The 20,750-nt window shown below is 29.9% G+C and overlaps 2 protein-coding genes across 2 annotated transcripts; both read right to left on the bottom strand.

The window, feature by feature from the left end:
* Positions 1 to 2,376: 2,376 nt before the first annotated feature.
* LOC141533779 (uncharacterized) lies at positions 2,377 to 3,285 on the bottom strand. Its single transcript, XM_074252823.1, has 3 exons — positions 3,223 to 3,285; positions 2,746 to 3,114; positions 2,377 to 2,668 (listed from the first exon to the last, which is right to left on the bottom strand). The coding sequence occupies exons 2-3, from the start codon at positions 3,096 to 3,098 to the stop codon at positions 2,377 to 2,379; spliced, it is 645 nt and encodes a 214-aa protein (XP_074108924.1). The 5' UTR covers positions 3,099 to 3,114; positions 3,223 to 3,285.
* Positions 3,286 to 4,461: 1,176 nt separating this feature from the next.
* LOC141533642 (uncharacterized) lies at positions 4,462 to 7,525 on the bottom strand. Its single transcript, XM_074252632.1, has 3 exons — positions 5,515 to 7,525; positions 4,970 to 5,395; positions 4,462 to 4,896 (listed from the first exon to the last, which is right to left on the bottom strand). Exons 1-3 carry the CDS (start codon positions 5,837 to 5,839, stop codon positions 4,691 to 4,693), a joined length of 957 nt encoding a protein of 318 aa, XP_074108733.1. The 5' UTR covers positions 5,840 to 7,525; the 3' UTR covers positions 4,462 to 4,690.
* Between the last annotated feature and the right edge of the window lie 13,225 nt (positions 7,526 to 20,750).

The raw sequence follows: 20,750 nt of genomic DNA, 5'->3' as shown, positions 1-20,750 counted from the left end.
TAACAGCTACGCTTTGGGAAGAAGTTTCTGCAGCATTGAATGGTAAAAATAAATGATTGTATCTTTTATAGCGTCTACTCTGTCAAAATGAAATGCTAATATTAATTAAAATAGAAGTATAAAATAAAAATTTTATTAATAACAATTTGTTTCACCAGGAAAATTAAGTGCTACCGAAGCTAAAAAAATTTTAAAGTTTACGTGACACCTACCGTAAACTTATTAATGCTGAACATCGTGCTAGTGGTTCAGCTGCAGTACCACCTGGAGACCCCTGGAAATTTTACCATTGCTGCGAGTTTCTCCATGATCATTGTTTATCAAAAGAGTAAGTTGTTTGATATTAAATTTGAAAAAGACTTGAACATCTCAATTCTGTAAATTAATTTATATTCATTGAGGGGTGTGATGGTCAATGATTTCTTTTTTATCTTGCAGCACAATCAGTAATGTAACGAGGGAAAGTGTTGTTGAAGGATGTGCTGACTTGGATTCATCAGTCGATGACAGTTTGACTGAAGCATTTGAAGAAGATCTTGGAGGGAGCCAAGCTTCCGGTATGTACATATAACACTTATGAATGTATTGAGGAAATTCATTTCGAAAATTTTAACTTGAGGCTTTCAGCTTGTGTCTTCAAGATTAACGCAATATTTAATAAATCAATATCAATATAATGAGGATACGTTTTTTGTTACAAGTATGTTCGCTTCAGTGATATAAAAATTAATTAATTGTTATCTATTTCAGGAATCGCAAGTAACAGCAGAAAGCGTCGAAGGTCTAATAAAGACGATGCGATTGATTCTGCAAGCGCCTTGAGTCGTATAGCCGATGCTTTGTGCCGTGAAAATTTGCCTATAACGCTACCGGAACCGCCAAAAATTGATACTGTTGGCGCATTTCTTATTGGATTAGGCAATCAAATACGCCAGTTACCACAACCAGTACAAACAGATCTTTTAAAACAATTGACAGACATTGTTTATGAAGCTGTCAAGCACAATCAATAAGATCTTTTAAGATTACGAGAAGAAAATAAATAATTAGATTAAGGAAAAAAACGCAATACTATAAGTTACATTTACTATTATTAGATATTAAATTAAACCATATCACCAATATATGTGCTCAGTATTTTTTATTGCATAGTTTGTAAAAAAGAAAGAATGAGTACACGGAAGTGACCAATAATAAAGAAGAAAAAAACGAGTTTAATCCAATTATAAATATAATTTTTATTCTGTAATATTATGTTTACAAAAATTTTGACGGTTCCAACCTAGTTCATTCGTATGATTGTTATTGGTATTATTATTTCAAATTCACAGTGCAAGAATATAAAACCATACACATTCAAATTATGTAGTAATTACATACTTAAATGAAAAACTCTGATGTGTGTCTTGCTATGAACAAGTTAATTATATTTAAAAATAATTTTTATAATTAAAATTTCAACTTTAAAAATGCATAGTTATATTTTTGTAATATTTACAATTACTTGGAAATAATGTACAATTGATCAATTATTAACAGAATAATTTGGAAAGAGTGTTATTGCTTATGCTATGTTTTTCTTTTTTATTTACATTGTATTTACTTTTTCTTTCTTGGAATAAATGATATTAAAGAAAGTTATTTCAATGTTCAATCATACTGCCAAGGAACAGCTCCTTCTGCATTAAAATAGTCACAAAATTCATTGCGAAAAGTTACTGCGGCTCGAGAACTAAAATTATTTCCATGAATTCTTGCATCTTGGAGTGCTGAATGATTTCCAACTTCATCTCTCCAGAGTCCCGGAACAAAACCATTTTCTCCATGGCGATCTACCATATTTTCTTGTATGTAATTATTATCTTCATCTCGTTTGTGAAGCCAATTGTGAAGACAAATAATTGCTTTCACTATATGAGTTGTATTATCCACTGTAGCTTCTATGGGCTTCTTCAAGATTCTCCACAAACTTACTAGTAAACCGAAGGAATTTTCTATTGTTCGTCGAGCACGACTGAGACGATAATTGAAGATAGTTTTATCTTTATTAAGACCACCTCTACCAGGGTACGGTCGGAGTAGATAATCAGTTAGTTGAAAAGCCTCATCACCAACAAGCACATATGGTAAAGGCATACCATCAATTGTAAGCAACTCTGCGCCCGGTATATTCATTTCATGGTTTTCAAATTTTTGACCCATTGGAGAGTCACGAAAAATGCCACCATCACTACGTCGGCCATATGCACCAATATCAACGAATAAAAATGAATAATTTGCGTCGCATATTCCCAGCAGTACAATACTGTGTGTTTTTTTGTAATTAAAATATAGCGAGCCAGCATTGTCAGGACACTGAAATTATGATGATAATAATTATGAAGATAGTTTATTGTCAAAATTGACATCGACGTTTATAATTGTATATACCTGTATTTGTATGTGTTTCCTATCAATAGCTCCAATGCAATGAGGAAATTGCCAATTTTTATCAAAATCATCTGCAATTTTTAACCAGTCACCGAATGTTAAAGGGTAAGGTAACACCTTCGGCTGAAGACAATCCCATATAACTTGACAAGTTTCAGCAATGATATTTGCGGTTGTTGTCACACCAACGAGATAATGATATGATATAGATGTCATACAATCACCTGTCGCCAAGTATCTAAAAGTATTTTTTATAATTAGTATTATTTTACTCCACGAAACTAAATAATAATAACAAAGGTTACGAGATCTTACCGCAGAGTCATAAGAAGTCGAGCGGTAGCTGAAATTGGTTCTCTCACAACGTTTTTTTTAGTTATATGTGGACCAATTAAGCACAGCAATTCTTCAAACTGAGAGGCAGACATACGAATGTAATTTTCGAATTTTTCAGGAAATGAAGAAAGTGTTGGAAATACTGCTTCAAAAAATCCGTGTTCTCGTCGTAATTTATACAACGGATGTACCCAAAATCTTTTCTTTTTATGTTTATTTTTTTTATTTTGAATAGCGATATCATTTAGAATAAGCGTAAGTAGAATCCTATTGCGTCGAAGCCTGTTTATTTGCGCTCGTCGAATAACTTTTTGACACTTGTAAATCCACATTTGATAGTCATATTCACTAGACATAATTTTATCGATAAATGTATTCACAAGGATAATTTATTTATTAATGATTGTGACGAGGTCACTAAGTTTGTAACTAAGTATTGGAATGTTTATTACTCACAATCACATATACGTAACCTATAAAGTGTAGTGGTTGTATCGATAAATCGACTTTCGATATTAACGTTTTATTTTTCGCTTGAATTTGACGCTAAACGCTGAAATTTTTCGCTACAATTTTTTTTAGATGGCGCAGTGTTGAATTCTCATCACGTGATCAAATTTTACGCTAGAAACCAGCGTCAAGCGTCAGCATGAAAAAGCACCTTTACAGTACATGTAAAAATAATAATTCCAGCGCACTCTGGTGGTTGTCGATGCAAGCTGTGAATTAACTTTTTCAGTGTAGTTGCGTATCTATCGGAAGATTACTACACATTTTTATTTTATCTAGTCTGTGGCGGTGACATTTCTCCATCGAAAAAAGTCAGGATCTAAATTCGTGAGCGAACTATAGTATGTGCTAATAAAATTTAATAATTTCAAGTAAATTCAAGTAAATAAATTGTTATAAGTGAATATAAATTAATTAATACGGTAAAATTAATTATGACTCACTGTTATAATATACAAATTAGTGAAAAAAGTACCGTATAATTAAAAATAAAATATACAACCTCAAAAAACCGTTCTGCTTACTGTAAATACATTCGGTAGTCTGGCGCTCCGTTTGCAACGGGATTTTTGAACGGAACTTGGCGCCAGATTCTACCGAATCTGTAGATTTAATATTCCATGCTCAATAAAATATGGTAGATTTTAAGTACATGATTTAGCATCGAAAAGATCAAAACTGAGCTATTCAAGACACAGTGGGAACGATGGCAAGAAAATATCGTGGTGCTAATAGAAAGAACCTTCTCTTTTGTAACTCAAGAAATAAAAAGTTTAATAGTCAACAAGTAAATAAAATTATCAGTTGAAAATTAAGAGAGTAAAGTACCATAAACTTCTAGGATACTAGCAACTCCATCAACATGTCTAAGTAACACAAAATTATAATATCACCCTTTGAAACTTACATCAAACTTTCAAAAACCAAAGGAATAATAAAAACAAATCATTTACTATTTTAAAGATACAATTTACTTGTAGTATAATATAAAGCCGGTTAAAGTAGGCTGCCACAATAAGTTTTTAAAAAACATGAGAAAATATTCATATCAAATATAATTAGTAAGTTTACATATATTAAAAAATTTCAAGAAACAAGATATTTCTTTTCTTTTTAGCATTAATTAGAACTTTAAAAATTTTTTTAAAAGTACAAAAACAATGATTAATCATGCATAATAAAAAAACATAGAAGATATTATTATTAATTTAAAATATTAATTTTCTTTAAGGAGAAAAGAAAAAAAAATAAACAACATCTTTTTGTTGTTTCAAGATGAACATTTAGAACTATTATCAGAAATTTTTAAGTAGTAAAATAATCGTAGTTATAATAAAATAAGTTAAATATTATTAGTTACTTCAGTTGAGAATGCGAGTAGAATAAGTAATTATGTTTATTTAAGCAGAACACTTTAAGCTGCAGCGGCCGGTATGATGGACACTTCTCGGATGATAGTTCGACAAATTGGACAAGCGAAGTCAATTCCATCTGCAACGGCAGTAGCTCGCCAATTTTCGGTGCATTCCAAGCAAGCTACTTGGTGTCCGCAGGGCGAAAAGCATTGACCGATCGGCCGATCAACGCACAAAATACATAAATTGTCTTGTCTATCGAAAACTGCAAATAAAAAAATAAAATTATATTAGTTTTATTTATTTATTTATTAACTTATTTACAGATAAAATATTACCTTGGATAGCAACAACTTGCGGCTGGCTTGCAAGATTCCCTGTAACTCGTTGAGCACGACGATTCACGGCTCTAACATCATCAATCGTTTCTTCGGCAAATACCAATGGCCCCACAAAATGGGGTTGATGGTTAACATTATCAGCATCAATATTGATTTGGACATTACGATCTTGGAATAGTCGAAAGTCGTGAACGTGCTCTACACCGTTATGTAACAGATCGTTTGTGAATTCTGTCAAAATTTGTGATGTGGAAGCGAAGAACGTCTGATATTCCATCTGATTTCTGTCGAATAAATTCCACACACGACGTAATTTGTTGAGGCACAGAATAGGACGTGATCGGGGAGTGCAACTGACTCTGGCTTTGATATCCAACGCGTGGAAATCATTGTAAGAGCGAATGCTCTGATTTACAAAGATTCCTATAATAAATTTATAATATATAAATTATTAAAAAGAATGTATAAAGTAATATTAATATATCAAGTATTAAAAATAATAATAATTGAAGAATAAACAATAAATATTATTGTTTACTTACTTAAGCAATTCCATATGCTGTTGTTGTTATTTAATAAGGTATTTAAATTAAAAGTATGATTTTTCATAGAATCACTGAAAGAATCAACATCATTATAAAATGACCCATTTTCCGAGCCCAGCAAATTAATTAGATTGTCCTGATAATAGACAAATAAATCTTCGAAAATCGGTACAAGCTCTCCAGGAATGTTTGAACGAAGCCACAAAAATCCTGTTACTATACTGGCTGCAGGAAGTAAGGCAACAGCGAGCAACTTTTTAAAATTAATTTGATTATTCACGTCTGCTAGGTCTACATTTAATAGTGTAGCACGACGAATCATTACCTGAAATTTACATTTTAATTAGTTAATAAAAATAGCTAGCGATATTGATCTAATAATAATAATAAAAAGATGAAGAGAAATATTTAAATGACAATGCGGTATTGCATCTTTACGTAAAGAAAACAAATTTACGTTAGCATAAGCAAGGAAAGTTTCTTTTAAAGTTGCACCGGGAATATTTGCTCTCAATGAGTCATTCAATCGTTGCTCATAGTCATAATAAATTTTAGTTGGATTCATTAGAGGAGCGATTTGAGAACATGCAATGTCCAACGCGGCGTTAAAACTAACTTCAGACCGGTCTGGCATGAATGTCCACGAAACACCAAAAGCCTGAGAATTAAAAAAATTACTTAAGAAATTAGAATATATACAACAATAGATAACTAAATAAATAAATAAATCAAATTTATATTAAATACATGATTCCTATTTAAAAGCACGATTATTAAAGTCTCTCTTGCATCTAATCCCGCAGGTAAAGTAGTATTAGTTGTACCGATGTACATTGTAGAATTTGGATCAAATTTATTAATCAACTCTGAATCACCCATAACTGCAACAGTACCCAAGTTGTTCGGAATACGAAATCTTAGTTGCATAGAACCATGCGAGTGATGAGTTAAATTGTCATATCTGGCATCATTTTCAAGACACAATTTCAAATGGGTTAACGAAAGAACCGTCGGTAAGCTTTGTATAAAATTATGCTGCCTTCGTTGCATGTTTGTTTGTTGACTTCGCCAGGATATTGTTCTACTTGCATCTGCATACCTATAAATAACAAATTTAATCATTTAAAGTTAAAATTAAAAAATTTTGTTATCCTTTCTAATTCCATGAAAAAAAAAAAACATACGTTGCCCTTAAACTCTCGTATATATCACGGGTATTTGCTAACCGAGATTCGCAACGATCATATAATTATCTCACGAAGGCTCTCTCTTCTTCAAGACGTAAGTTTGGTGCGTGATTATGCTCTCTAACCAAATGAAATTCATTGGCACTTTTAATATCTCGCCCAGTGCATAATCTGGTAAGACGATAAGCGCAGACTAAAAATCTAAATAAATTATAAAATATTTAAAATTTAAAAATAAATATGAAAATTAATTTAGCAGATATTTAATAATTATAAAAAATTTCATATGAATAAATTACTGCATAAAAAAAAAAAGAAAAAAATTGAATTTTAGAAAATTTTTAAAATTAAAAATACAATTTTTTATTAACAATTTTTCGGAACAAATTTTTCTGCTAAATAAAATTAAAAAATGTTCAAGTAATAGCTAACTTTAATATAATAGAATAAATTCAAAAATAAATAAGAAAATTAATTTAGCAGATATTTTATAATTCTAAAAATTTTTTAATAAATAAATTACAGCCTAAAAAAAAATTAAAAAATTGACTTTTAGAAAATTGTAAAAATTAAAAAATGTTCAAGTGATAGCTAACTTTAATATCACAAAATGAATTTAAAAATTAGTAAAAAAAAATGAAAGCCTTACACGTCATTATTATTGCGACGCTGAACTCTGTATCGGAATCCACCATGTATTTCCGCCATTTTTGCCTGAAAATTTTAAACATTCAATAAATAAAACTAAAAATATATCATTTGTAATAATAAAACAATTACGAATTTTGATGTTATACATACCGTAAGCAAGATAACTTTCGTTGTTCGTAGTTAATAATATTTTTTTTTTAGTTTCTAAGCTTCAGAAGCAGATACTAGGGTAAAATAGAAAATTATTAAATGTGCAATCCAGAAATCGCAGAATAAAACTGATGATCGAGTAATGACGCGGAATATCCACTCGACTCCGAGTGTTTTGTCTTTTAAATCAAACTGCCCTCTATAATTATTTTTTCAGTCGGATGGGTGTATAAAATTTCCGGCAAATACTTTACTGGTGTCGGCTCCATTAAAATATGGTATACTATGTGATTTGAGTAGTTCCTAAATTTATATGCTATATATATCTTGGACTGTCCAAATAAATATAAATATAAAGTAATCTGCGGGTTAAACATTATTTATAAATAAAAGAACTTCTAACCATTAACAAATTGTTATCAAAATAACTGACAAATTTAATCGTAATCACGAAAATAAAAATAAGAACTGCAATGTCAAACATTTGCTTTCACTACGGTCAAAAATTCTGGCGCGCCGTCGAATCCCTATGATAAGTATCGATGGATATGAATACATGCACTGATAGAAAATTTATATTGACTCAAGAGATATTTTCTTGATCTAAGAATTTATTTTGGAAGACAAATGATTATTTTGCTTTAAGAATTTCTTGTCTTGATTTAGATTTTCTTGGCTTAAGAGCTATATTATCTTCAATCGATACATTTAGTTTTTCAACCAAAATAACATTATCGTTTAAAAAACTTAAAACAATTCATCAAAGTATATTTCAAAAACTAAATAGTCTTTAATTGTTATACCGAAAAAAAATTATTTCATGGAAATAAGTAAATTAATGACTCAAAAAAAAAGCCATTCTTAACACAAGTCGGTAACATCTTGAATCAATGTTATCGCCTATCTTGAACCAAGAGACAAAAATTCTTGAAAGAAATACATCTATATCTAGTTTCAAGAGTTCAAATTTTGAAGAAAAAAAGTTTCTTGAATCAAGATTGTTTTTCTATCAGTGTGGGCTCCAAAGCATTTCCTGGTGGCATGTAAGTAAAAATGATTGAATTATCTTCAATATTTTAATTTACTGTTTTTTGAAAGTCAATAATCATTATTTATAGGTAAGTGATATATAAATACAAAGGAAGAAAAAATTGTAAATTTCGAGGTAAACTAATTAACAATGTACTAATTATTTCTCGTAATCATGATCACGCTAGAGTTAGCAACGCAGAAAAAATTTACAACTTCGAAAGATCTTTATATGAAGAGGTAACAACTCATCATTTCAAATCTTTAAGAATTATCTACAATGAAATTAGTTTGCTGTAAGTATTAAAAACACTGTTATATCTATTTATATTAAGGATCATATTGAGTTAATAATTTTTTTTTAAAATGTGTTGTTTTCAGTCATCATGAAGCAGCTATTTATGTCACATGGGTTGATATTTATCCAAAAATGTTGAGGTAGCGCCGACAAATAAAACCCCCGATACCGGATTCAATTGATCAGTATATAAACCTACTTGAGATGCCCGAATGGAACATGTACACGAGTCACAATAAAACCAATATCACAGTCATAACTATTGAAGATAATGATCATTCTAAATCTATTATTTATGCTGATTTCGAATTTCTACGATCTTTAAATAATGTTTTCGAATTGTATATCGATGCGACTTTCAAAGTGGTTTCTAGAAAACCTGCATTTCGCCAGTTGTTGACAATTTTAGGATTGGTTCAAGATTCAGTAAGCTTATGCGAAACTCCTTTCATACAAACTTTTATTTTTAAACACTATAAAATTTGATTTTATAAATTCAATTATGGATATTACAATCTATCTTTTCATCATAGGTTATACCTCTTTGTTGGGTTTTAATGCAAAAAAAAACATACTTCAGCATATGAGTCGGTACTCACATATTTTTCTATTAATTTGGCTCCACATTTGCATCTATTAGCAATAAACACTGACTTTGAACGTGCTCTCGGTACGGCAATTGAGAGAATCTATCCTGAAGTAACTCATACTCGATGTTATTTTCACCTATGTCAGGTATTGTATAATAAAATATACTTTTCGATGTATTAAAAGCAATAATATTTGTTAATTAATTGTTACAGACGGTTATGAAAAGAGTAAAGAAGTTAAAACTTCTAAATGGAATCTATGAAAACGATGCGCGTCGATTATTTCTACAAAAATTATTAGTACTGCCTCTACTACTAGCCGAAGATATTGAATTAGCATTTTACTGGATTGTTAGTATGACTGTGCCAGTTATTTTAATATATTTTAAAAAACTGCTGAAGTACTTTCATAGTCAATGGATAAGAAGAAGAAGAAGACCGGAGCTTTATTCTGTTTTTCTTCGAATTTTTCGAACTAACAACTTCTCTGAAGCCTATAATAAAGTGTTGAATATCCGATTTGGTACTCATCCAAATATTTGGGATTTCACAGGTTATTTTGTGCTTCGAACTTAATTGATCTAATTTTAAATAACAAGTACTTATGAATTAATTCATTGTATTTTATTTTCATAAAAAATTGTAATTTTGCAGGAATTGAAGCATACAGAGTATGCATCTTTACAAATTGGAAACTAAGTAACAGAACACTCTAGAAGACGCGAGACCTTGAAAAATGAAATCATCCATCGCGCTTGGGATTTATATCAAAATAATCAGTTTGGCATTCCACAATTTATAAACTGTGTCAGTCACTTGATAAATGATCTACAAAATGGAAGAGCCGTTGAAGTTCAACAAGTTAATGATTTCATCACCGGAGTTCCTATTGGAATTGGTAATTACAAAGTTAAAGTATTTACAAAACTTTTACATTTGGTAAAAAAATATTGTTTTATTATATTAAACAAAGATAGTATAATAATTTAAATGGAAATAATAGTTTTGATATATTCAGCGAAGTTAAAATAATAATATGTATTTCCTTGTGTTTCTGTTGGTTTTGTAAAATTACTTTGATTAACCTTTTTGACTCGGCTCAACGTATTCAAAAAATAGATAGAAATCGTAATTCACAAATTTCATGAAAGCCTATGAAAATAGTATTTTACAGCTAACATAAAAACATTTTACATATCATTTAGATGTTATTATCATATTATTTAGATAAAAATTATGTTTCAGAATTCATTGTCGGTGAACATATCACAGTTTGTGTGGTTTGTGAACAAAATATTACAAATCATATTTGTTTACCATGCAACCATTAGTTTGGATGTTCGCAGTGCGTACAAAACATGCGAGCCCTTCTTGCTCGAGTGAATGCAAATCTAAGTTGTCCAACTTATGCCAACGTTGTAGACTCATTTGAAACGATTTTTTAAGTTCTAATTAATGTTAAAAAGAAAAGAAATATCTTGTTTCTTGAAATTTTTTAATATATGTAAACTTACTAATTATATTTGATATGAATATTTTCTCATGTTTTTTAAAAACTTATTGTGGCAGCCTACTTTAACCGGCTTTATATTATACTACAAGTAAATTGTATCTTTAAAATAGTCAATGATTTGTTTTTATTATTCCTTTGGTTTTTGAAAGTTTGATGTAAGTTTCAAAGGGTGATATTATAATTTTGTGTTACTTAGACATGTTGATGGAGTTGCTAGTATCCTAGAAGTTTATGGTACTTTACTCTCTTTATTTTTAACTGATAATTTTATTTACTTGTTGACTATTAAACTTTTTATTTCTTGAGTCACAAAAGAGAAGGTTCTTTCTATTAGCACCACGATATTTTCTTGCCATCGTTCCCACTGTGTCTTGAATAGCTCAGTTTTGATCTTTTCGATGCTAAATCATGTACTTAAAATCTACCATAATTTATTGAGCATGGAATATTAAATATTCAATTATAGTAAGAGTTAATTATGTATTATCTTTAATTATTATCATGTATATTAAATTAACTTTATACGATCAGTTATTTAAAACACAGGCATATATTGGCAAGTGGATCTGTTAAAACAATAAAGCAGTTCTCTACTATGGGACATTCAAAAAGAGTCTCCAACAATTTCTCGAAATTGTTGGAGCACTTCAGTGGCATCCGAAGAAATCTTACATGTCACTGGCTGGGCCTGAAGACAAGTAGACATTTATTTTCATGATAATTTTTTTTTAATTAAATAAATAAAAAAAAAAAAATTTTTCTATTAGAACCGCAAAATTATTTGAATGTCGAATGAGCGAAACATTCAAAATGTGGGAAGCTACTGGAGAGGTTGAACGTGTCTTGTAGAGTCATTTTGAGCCCAATTATTTCTTTATAAGTATTTTAAATTAATAGTCATAGAATTAAATTTTTTAATTTAATTATAAATATCATTATAAATAATTAATCATTGTATTTTTAGTTAATTACTAAAAATGTAATCATTGAGTGCATTAATATTTGGCAAGGACAGCATTTATGGGAAATAAAAGGTCACGAAACAGAAATAACGGGCTTGTCGCTTAGTTCTTCGTGTTCAGGATTTTTAGTAATCTCATCTGCAATTTGAATGGTAAATATTTAAATTCAAAATTACTTTTTGATAAAATTGATGAAATTCTATTAACCATTTTTTTGTCAAGGAACATTCTCGGTCAAAAGTTTGATTGAACCGGTCCAAAATGAAAAATCTGATGCCGAAAACCCTGAAGAGATGGAAACTGATAAATGAATTAGATTTTAAGGGAAAAAGTTTTAAAAAATTATAATTATGATAGGTTTTAATTTCTTTTGTATTAAAGAAAAATTTTATCTTTCTAAAATAGCTAAGTTTAATTTTATTTTATGAAAATTCCTACTTCTAGCGATAATAAAAATTTATACAATATTTTAAATTTTAAATTGAAGAAGCAGTTTTAATTTATGAACAAATGCACTTATAATTTTTTAGCGTCTTAAAAGATTAAATTTTTGGAAAAAATTTTTATGGAAATTTTTATTTAGCATTAATTTACATACAATTAACATTAATTTTTAACAATATTCATAAAATAAGTATGTAATGATTGATAAATCATCGTTATGTTTTTTCTCGTGTACTCCAGTCTGATTTAAATATTTTAAATTAAAAAAAAAATCTCTTTTAAATATATGTATGATTTACTATCATTTCAGTATTTTTTTTAACAATTATCAAAGTTTCAATTGATATTTAAAGGAACAAAAATATCTTTTTTTTTTAATTTTTTAATATTTTTCAGTTTACTAATTATATCTGATATTCCAATAGTTTTTTTTTAACTTTAATCTAAGTTTAAACGAATTTGTAACGGGTTTGAACCGTCTTTTGGTCACCCCTTTATTTAAATTTAATAATTAGGGCGCCACTGGAATTTTTATCACGGTTTCCAGAACCGGTCCAAGCAAGAGAGATATCACAGGGTCGAGAGAAATCATAAAAGTTTGACATAAATAAAAACAATTAAAATTGGCATCAATTATAAATTTATTTTAGCAAATTGACAACAATTAAATCTTATTTAATTCTCACACACACCCTCATACTTACAAAAGTCGCTTATTCCTACGATACCCTCTTATGGAGCGTCTATACCGCAGTTTCTATCATAGTTGCCTATTCCTGACGGTACCCTCATAAGGAGCGTCTATACCGCAGTTTCTAACTAAATCGCGTTGTCCACAGGACCCTCACGCTCTAAGACTCTAGATATGACCCTGGGTGGTCGCCCGGACCCCTGCCCAAGGTTCATACCGTCCTCAGCCCTTTCGCTGTCGCCCGGACCCTCACTACGGGACTAAGGAACCTGAAGTCGACTAGGCCAGAGGAGGATACCATGACACTAGTTGACAACCTGCTAATACTAACCTCCTCGACAGCCCGTGAACGAGGAGTATATAATGTAAATTATTTTCCACACACACACACACTACTCTCAATAAAACAATTTATCTAAAACACACTTGACTCTAATTTACAATTATTTTAAAATCTAAGATACTCTTTACAACATAACTTCCTGGGAATCAAATTTCCCGGTCCCTAACTTGACTTCGATAAATAAGTTAATTAAATTCTGGTTGCTTAGTTATTAATATCACAGTAGCGTTTTGTTCAACCAAAATGTTAGATTAATTAAAATTTGCTCGAATTCAAACTGCCTGAATAATCGGCTTATGACTATTTTGAATTCCAGTCAAGATTTGAGACTTCGTCTTCAACTTGGTAAAAATTTCCCAAGGCTAAATTTTATGTTAATTATTTTTGAAATCATCGTACTGGAATTTGACAAGTTCATTTATCGAAGTTTATTGAACAAATTTTCTTTTGTCGATAATTTTCTATTGTAATTTTGTTTTATAAATTAATTTACTATTTAACAATTTTAATATTCTAATTTAAGGAATTTGTGTCTATGTTAATTTTATTTTATAATTTTTGATAATTTTCTAAAAGTAAATTATAATTATTAATGTTAATTTAAATTTTAATTCATTTTTACTTGTTAATTTTATTGGTCAATTTTAATCTAACTTGGACAAGTTTCTAATTTTAGTTTCCTTTGGTTTTATTTTAATTTCTAATTTGTAATAATTTAATCAACAGAATATCGCTTATATAAATGACGCAGTTAACTCAAAATTGTCGATATCAAAATTTCTGATTTGAAAATTTTAATCTAAATTTAATTGACCAATTTTATAATAATATTAATTCTAAATTTAACCTCTTTTATTTTTAATTTTGAAATTCTTCCAACTTATTGAATTTTCTATTTGTTCAAACTTTGATTTAACTAATTTTACCCTCGATTTATAATTTAGATATTTTAATTAAATTCGAATAATTAATTAATTAATCAAGTAGGGTGATTGGAAGATGGAACCTGGCCTGTGCCTAGAGTTTCCGGGGACGACGCAATAATTTTCCGAGGTTAAACTTTATTTTGAACCTGAGAACTTTTTGACGAATTCTTCACTTGAGTTCAGCTCTCTTTGTTTTCGTTGACTTCTAATAGAGGTAACCTTGTCCGCCAAAATCACGGTGTTCTCGGTACTCGCGTTCACTGCGTCGCAGGTCGGGATATTTAGCAATATTTTATCTGGAAATTCATGATCGTTAGAACGGTTTTATTGGATAATTAGGCTGGCTAAATGCCTAGCAGTAATTATCAATTTTACAAGTTAAAATAATCGCTCTGAAGGTTCCACAGGAATCTCTCAGGAATATTAATATTTACCTGGTATTTCCAAAATTTCGTGTTGGTTGCTCGGGTTCCGGTTTCACAATGTGGCCTTTCCGTTCGGCAACTTCACTTGTCCCTCGTGTGGGACTATCCCCACCCCCGGAACACTTATCTTCTAGGCTCCGGAACTTATGTAAATTTTATTTCTATTGCGCGAGCATCCTAGACCACAGCGTTCTGTGATCCGTCGATAACTAACCGCGGCTAGGGTGAGGACCTTCAACGGGTAATGAAGGAGCCCCGTGACAATATTATTTAAACCAAAAATTGGTTAAATTATAAATTCATTACAAATAATACAAAAAGGTGAAATCTATTATTTTCTTTCATACAATGCGGTTTCAAAATGTTAAAATTTACAAATTAGTAATTTTAAATTTTACCTGGTACAATTGGTGAATCTTGTTCTTTTACTTTTCGTTAATTTAATTTACTTCACAACTTTACTTTATTTTACAATTGGTTGTATAAAAAAAAACAGAATTAGTCGTAATCTATTGATGATGTTAACACTAGATAGGTCAAAGCACGAAGAAGCGAACACCCAGCAGCTTCCCGGGTCCGAGATTTTTACGGGCCCTCCGTTGTCAATTGAAGGGAGAATTGAATACCTTCTCTTCGGATGTGTCTCTTACTGGTACACTTGTTAATGTATAGGCGCATCTATACACACACAAATACACACGGAGATCTTAATGTTACTTGTTGTTTAACATATGAAAATTTTTGAATATTAACATTTCTTAAATTAGTTTAATATTTAAACAATTTCTTCGAACGATTTTATCAATAATCGGATGATTTCCTTTTTGTGATCGATAAAAATTTTAATAAACAATTAGTCAATTCTTTTTAATAATTAATTTGTAACTTTTAATTTATTTGCTTTTAGTATTTTAACATTTACTAATTGTTCAATTTGAAATTCTTATTTATTATTTTTACCTTAAATTATTTATTATTCTCAAGACATTATCTAACTAAATTTATTGTAAAAGATTGTTTAAGAAATTTTGTTTATTATCATAAAATTATTATTTCTTTTGACTCATACTATATTATCTTCTATGCCTAATATTTGGACAGTAATGAGAGTATAATGATAAAAATTTCCCAGTCTGAGTTCGAGTGCCGCAATGTATTTAAGAAATACCTTTGAACTCTCTGGATATTTTTTCTAATGTTTAAACTCCATTTATTTGTTTGTTCCGGTTTTGTAATCTTAAATGCATTGAGGTCTCAGACTGAGCATCTAAATAAGGGACATGAACTCTAGTTATTTTCTTATCTGGTCTACGAACAACGAAAAATTATGACGGTCTTCAATATTATATAGAAAAGATAAACGTTATAAAAAAAAATGTTTTACATAACAATAGAACCTAGTGTACGACTTTTGTTGGGTATTTTACATTCTGGCATGATGTCTTTAGTTCCTTCTTGAACCCACCATATTAAGGAAAATGCTTTTTTCGAAATTTTCTTGCCAGTAGTATTTTTTTTCGGAGCCATTTTGATTATTTCCTCTCATGCCTATGTTAAGATATATATAAATAATCTATCAGCAATTTTTATCGCAAGTTTATAAAGTTATGAAATCAAATACGAAGCCGAAACACAAGATGATGCCATGAAAGATGCTTTCTGAACGTACGAGCAAAAGCGTCGCTTGCGTAAACTTACATACCTGCATATAGAGTGCGTAACAGACGTTTATGAACTATCGATATATCGTTCGATAATGTCGCATGCGACTGCGCAGTAACCATGGTTTTACACAGAAATGGCTGACCATAACTGTTTATGTTACACAAAATATTGGCAAATAAATAATTTATAACAAATATAAGGAAATAAACCATATTAAAACCGGAATAACTTTTAAAAAATTAATAATCGAGTGCCCATTCCGCGAAAGTCATTTCATGAACTTTCTGCAAGACAACAAAGGAATAATATGCGGTTGATGATTGATAACCAACAACACAATAACTTAAGGCTAAATGAAAATGCTCCAATATTAGAAATTCCAATACTGGTAAGAATATTAATTGTTATGTATTAAGAAATATATTGTTAAAAAAAATATAAGTTCAGAATAAATAATGATTCTGAAGTTAACGGATATGTAATCATTTTTAAGTTTTTAATAACAATTGAGGCTATTCGGACACTGTAGTGTGAATTTTAGCATGGCAAATAATTTGTAATATTCACGCTAGCCTTACGCGGAACTCACTCACAGTGTCCGAATTGACAGTCCGTTTAATAACAATTAAATTATCAAAAAAATTTAATTATTTATTATATTTCATATTATTTGCTCATTAATAATGAATGAATGAATGTTTAGACGTAAATGTTATCTGTTAAAAGTTAACTTATAGATACACACTAATATTATTATAAATCATTGTGAAAAATTTCTTGATATTGACTTAGGGATAAAAGTAAGGTTTATTCCAATAACCTTTTCTTCTTCAGGTTGAAAATAATTTACCGCCTGATAATGATTTGAGACTAGTGATTAAAGACCAGGAACTAGAGGACGTCAGATGTAGTAAGTGATGAAGAAATGGAGTTACATAGCATTCATGAAACAGATGATGACAGAATGGAAAATATGGAAGAACCAGAAGCTGAGGAAAATGGAGAAGAATAAATGGGAGCACAAGACGTAGGACCAGTGCTATTTGACGACGACGTTGAAGATGATGATGGTTATGATAATGATGATGATGATGATAATGATGATGATGATGATGATGATAATGATGATATTAATAATCATCATCCTACTACAGAGAATGATTATGATCCGCCATTGTACGACAACTCTCCACTTACATTAAGTCAAAGATTTCTCTCTCACAATATTTCCCAATCAGGCTTATCTGATATTATTACAGTGATAAATATGCACTGTCTCGGAAATAACTTACGGCGCAACAGCTTATATAAATTTAAGAAATTTTTTAAAATTACTAATCATCGATCTGAAATTGTGACAAAACATTATGATTGTTCTCTGTGCTTCTACAGCTTATTATCTGCTCAAGATGTATGCGCTGATTGCCAAGGAAAAAAAGATTACAGAACCTTATATTTCATTGAGCTTTCTTTCATTCAGCAATAGGCTGAATTATTAAAGCGGCCATACTTTTACGATAAATTACAATCACATTTTCAAAGACATGGGTTGCGGCCCTATACTATAAGTGACATCTACGATGGCAAGTTATATGAAGAATGGAATACAGGTGAATTTCTGGCAAATCCTAATAATTTGTCATTTACATGGTATACAGATGGTGTGCCGGTGTTCAAGTCTTCAGGTGTGAGTTTATGTCCATTTTACTTGACCATAAATGAGCTACCTTTTAAGGACCGGATGAAGAAAGAAAATATGATATTAGCTGGACTATCATTTGGGAAAATCAAACCAAATATTAACAGCTTTGTTTTCAAACTACGAACTCAATTTGAACAACTTGCAAACGGTCATCAATTTACGCTACCCGACAATCAAATTATTGATGTCAAAGCAATTTTATTAATAGAAACTTGTGACATGGTTGCCAAATGTCAAATGTTGAACGTAGTTCAATTTAACGGAGAGTTCGGTTGTCACGTTTGCAAAATGCCTGGTGTATCTTTCGAATTGCCGTCTGGTGGGACAACTCATGTGTATCCATGTACCATGGACTTACCGCTACAAACATCTGATGAAACTGAAGAGTATGGAAGCATAGCATTGGATTCGGGTATACCAGTAATGGGTATAAAAGAGCCGTGTTCAATATCCAAGTTTATGCCGGACTTTATTGTTGGTACAGGAATCGATCGAATGCACTGCATAGATGGTGGAGTTGTTAAAAAACTATTAACACTTTGGTTTGATACTGCGTACAGTGCATTCACTTTTTCTTTACATCATGTTAAGAATGTAGTAAATGAGCGTTTTGTAGCTATAAAGCCACTCAAATTCATCCATCGTATGCCTCGTTCAATAGAAGATCTTACTCACTGGAAAGCTTCTGAGCTAAAAGCATGATTTTTTTACTATTCTATTCCCGTATTATTTGAAATAATAGGGAATGATTTTTTTAATCATTTACTATTATTAATTTGTGGAATATCATTCTTGAGTGCCGATGTGATAACTGATAATATGCTAGAGTTTGCTCAAATTTTTTTGGAAAAATTTGTCCGAGAATTCCAAGAACTCTACGGCTTACAATTTTGTTCCATCAATTTGCATTTGATTCAGCATCTAAGCAAATGTGTTAAAAACTTGGGTCCTTTATGGGGATACCAATGTTACCAATATGAAGACTTGAATGGTAAAATTTTAGCTCTTATCAATGGAACAACACATATTGACTCACAAATCGTTAGTGCTCACTGTCAATTACTCAAAATGGAAAAATATAAAAATCGACTCCTATATTGTGATATTAGATACTTCTGTTTTGCTGAAAGAAAAATGGTCAAAATAAACGAACGATTGTTTAATGACTGTTATTCTGTTGGAGCTTACAAAACAATAATTCCTACAAATTTACCAGTTTCTGTGCAACAAGCAATACAATTATTACTACCAGTTCAGCGTATCAAAAAATATTTAAGATTACTGAAGGATACCAAAGTCTACGTTTTAAAGGAATATTCCAGAAGTTTACAAACCGAATCTTCTTACATTGCTTATCAAAACGATGACGGAAACTTAAGTTTTGGGTCCATTTATTGTTTTATTTATGTATCAAATTGTGAGTGTGAACCGAATAATTGCAATTGTAATAATGAACACTACGCTATTATCAAAGAAGTTATATCTATTGAACAGTTTCAGGTAAATAGTGATAATGAAATAAGTTATTCTTTTCCTTACCTTCATAGATGTGAAGATACAGATAATTATATAGTTATCACTGTATCGTCTTTGAGACATGTCTGCTTTTTTATTTCAATTAATGATTACATCTACTTATCTCAACCAGTAAACGATAAAGAATTTGAATGAGTATTGAATTATATTTTACTTTTTACTTATTATAATAAAATTATTAGAGGTTATTTAATAATAATATATTTCATTACGCTTTAAATCTATATAATGTTTATTGTAATCAATAAATTCTTTAATTATTTGAGTTCGTAAATATTTTGTTCAGATTAATTTGTACTTGGCATTGATGGATGCTCCTTATAAATATTAACATTTTTTGTTTTTTATTTACAAATAAATTGAAAATTAATAATTATAATCTTCCTCATAATACTTAATGAAAATATCAATGACACTTCAGTTAACAGACATATGAAAATATTTCAATTTTTTATAACAATTAAATTATAGTTAAAAAAATTGATTTTAGACATTTCACTTATAGAAATTAGCAAAATTAACAAGTGCTAATTACAAAAAAATTTTTTTATAGTCATTTATTATTTGTAAGAATTTAGAAAAATATTTAATGTCAGCTAGATTCAGTATCATAAATATCAATGTATACTGTCACAATAAACAATATCTTAAATTTAGGGGGCATTCCATGGAAAAGAGGAAAACAACGGAAATTTCAAAATTCTTCCGATCATTTCTAATTTAGTTCTGACTCAAATTTCAGCCGGAAGAGTCAAAGGAAAACTTCTGTAGAAATTTCGATGAAAATCAAATGAATCGTCTCTCCCCAAAATATCGTAGGAAATGCCCAAACACAGCTACTGTTGAAAGCGGAACTCAAAATTTAAAATTTCAATTTTAAAAGGTCCTCCACGAGAATTGAATTTTGGTACACCCTAATATATATATATATATATATATATATATATATATATATATATATATATATATATATATATATATATATATATATATATATGAAACACTAAATTTTTGCTGATTTAACAAATTTAATTATCCAGGCCACTAAACCTCGCGGATAAAGAATAATCGCCTAGATTTCGTTATATTTTGGTTCACTGCCCTGAGATATTCCACTCCCG

Source organism: Cotesia typhae, unplaced genomic scaffold (assembly GCF_013202065.1).
Source record: "Cotesia typhae breed Kobodo isofemale line unplaced genomic scaffold, CoteBio_Ctyphae scaffold_121, whole genome shotgun sequence".
Lineage (NCBI taxonomy): Eukaryota > Metazoa > Arthropoda > Insecta > Hymenoptera > Braconidae > Cotesia > Cotesia typhae.
This window is presented reverse-complemented; position numbering and strand designations above follow the sequence as displayed.

Coding starts and splice junctions, on each gene's coding strand:
- LOC141533779 (XM_074252823.1), bottom strand. CDS start 3,098: ATGTGGATTTACAAGTGTCAAAAAGTTATTCGACGAGCGCAAATAAAC. Junction 2,669..2,745: donor CGACTTCTTATGACTCTGCG/GTAAGATCTCGT, acceptor AAATACTTTTAG/ATACTTGGCGACAGGTGATT.
- LOC141533642 (XM_074252632.1), bottom strand. CDS start 5,839: ATGATTCGTCGTGCTACACTATTAAATGTAGACCTAGCAGACGTGAAT. Junction 5,396..5,514: donor CAGCATATGGAATTGCTTAA/GTAAGTAAACAA, acceptor AATTTATTATAG/GAATCTTTGTAAATCAGAGC. Junction 4,897..4,969: donor GCAAGTTGTTGCTATCCAAG/GTAATATTTTAT, acceptor TTTTATTTGCAG/TTTTCGATAGACAAGACAAT.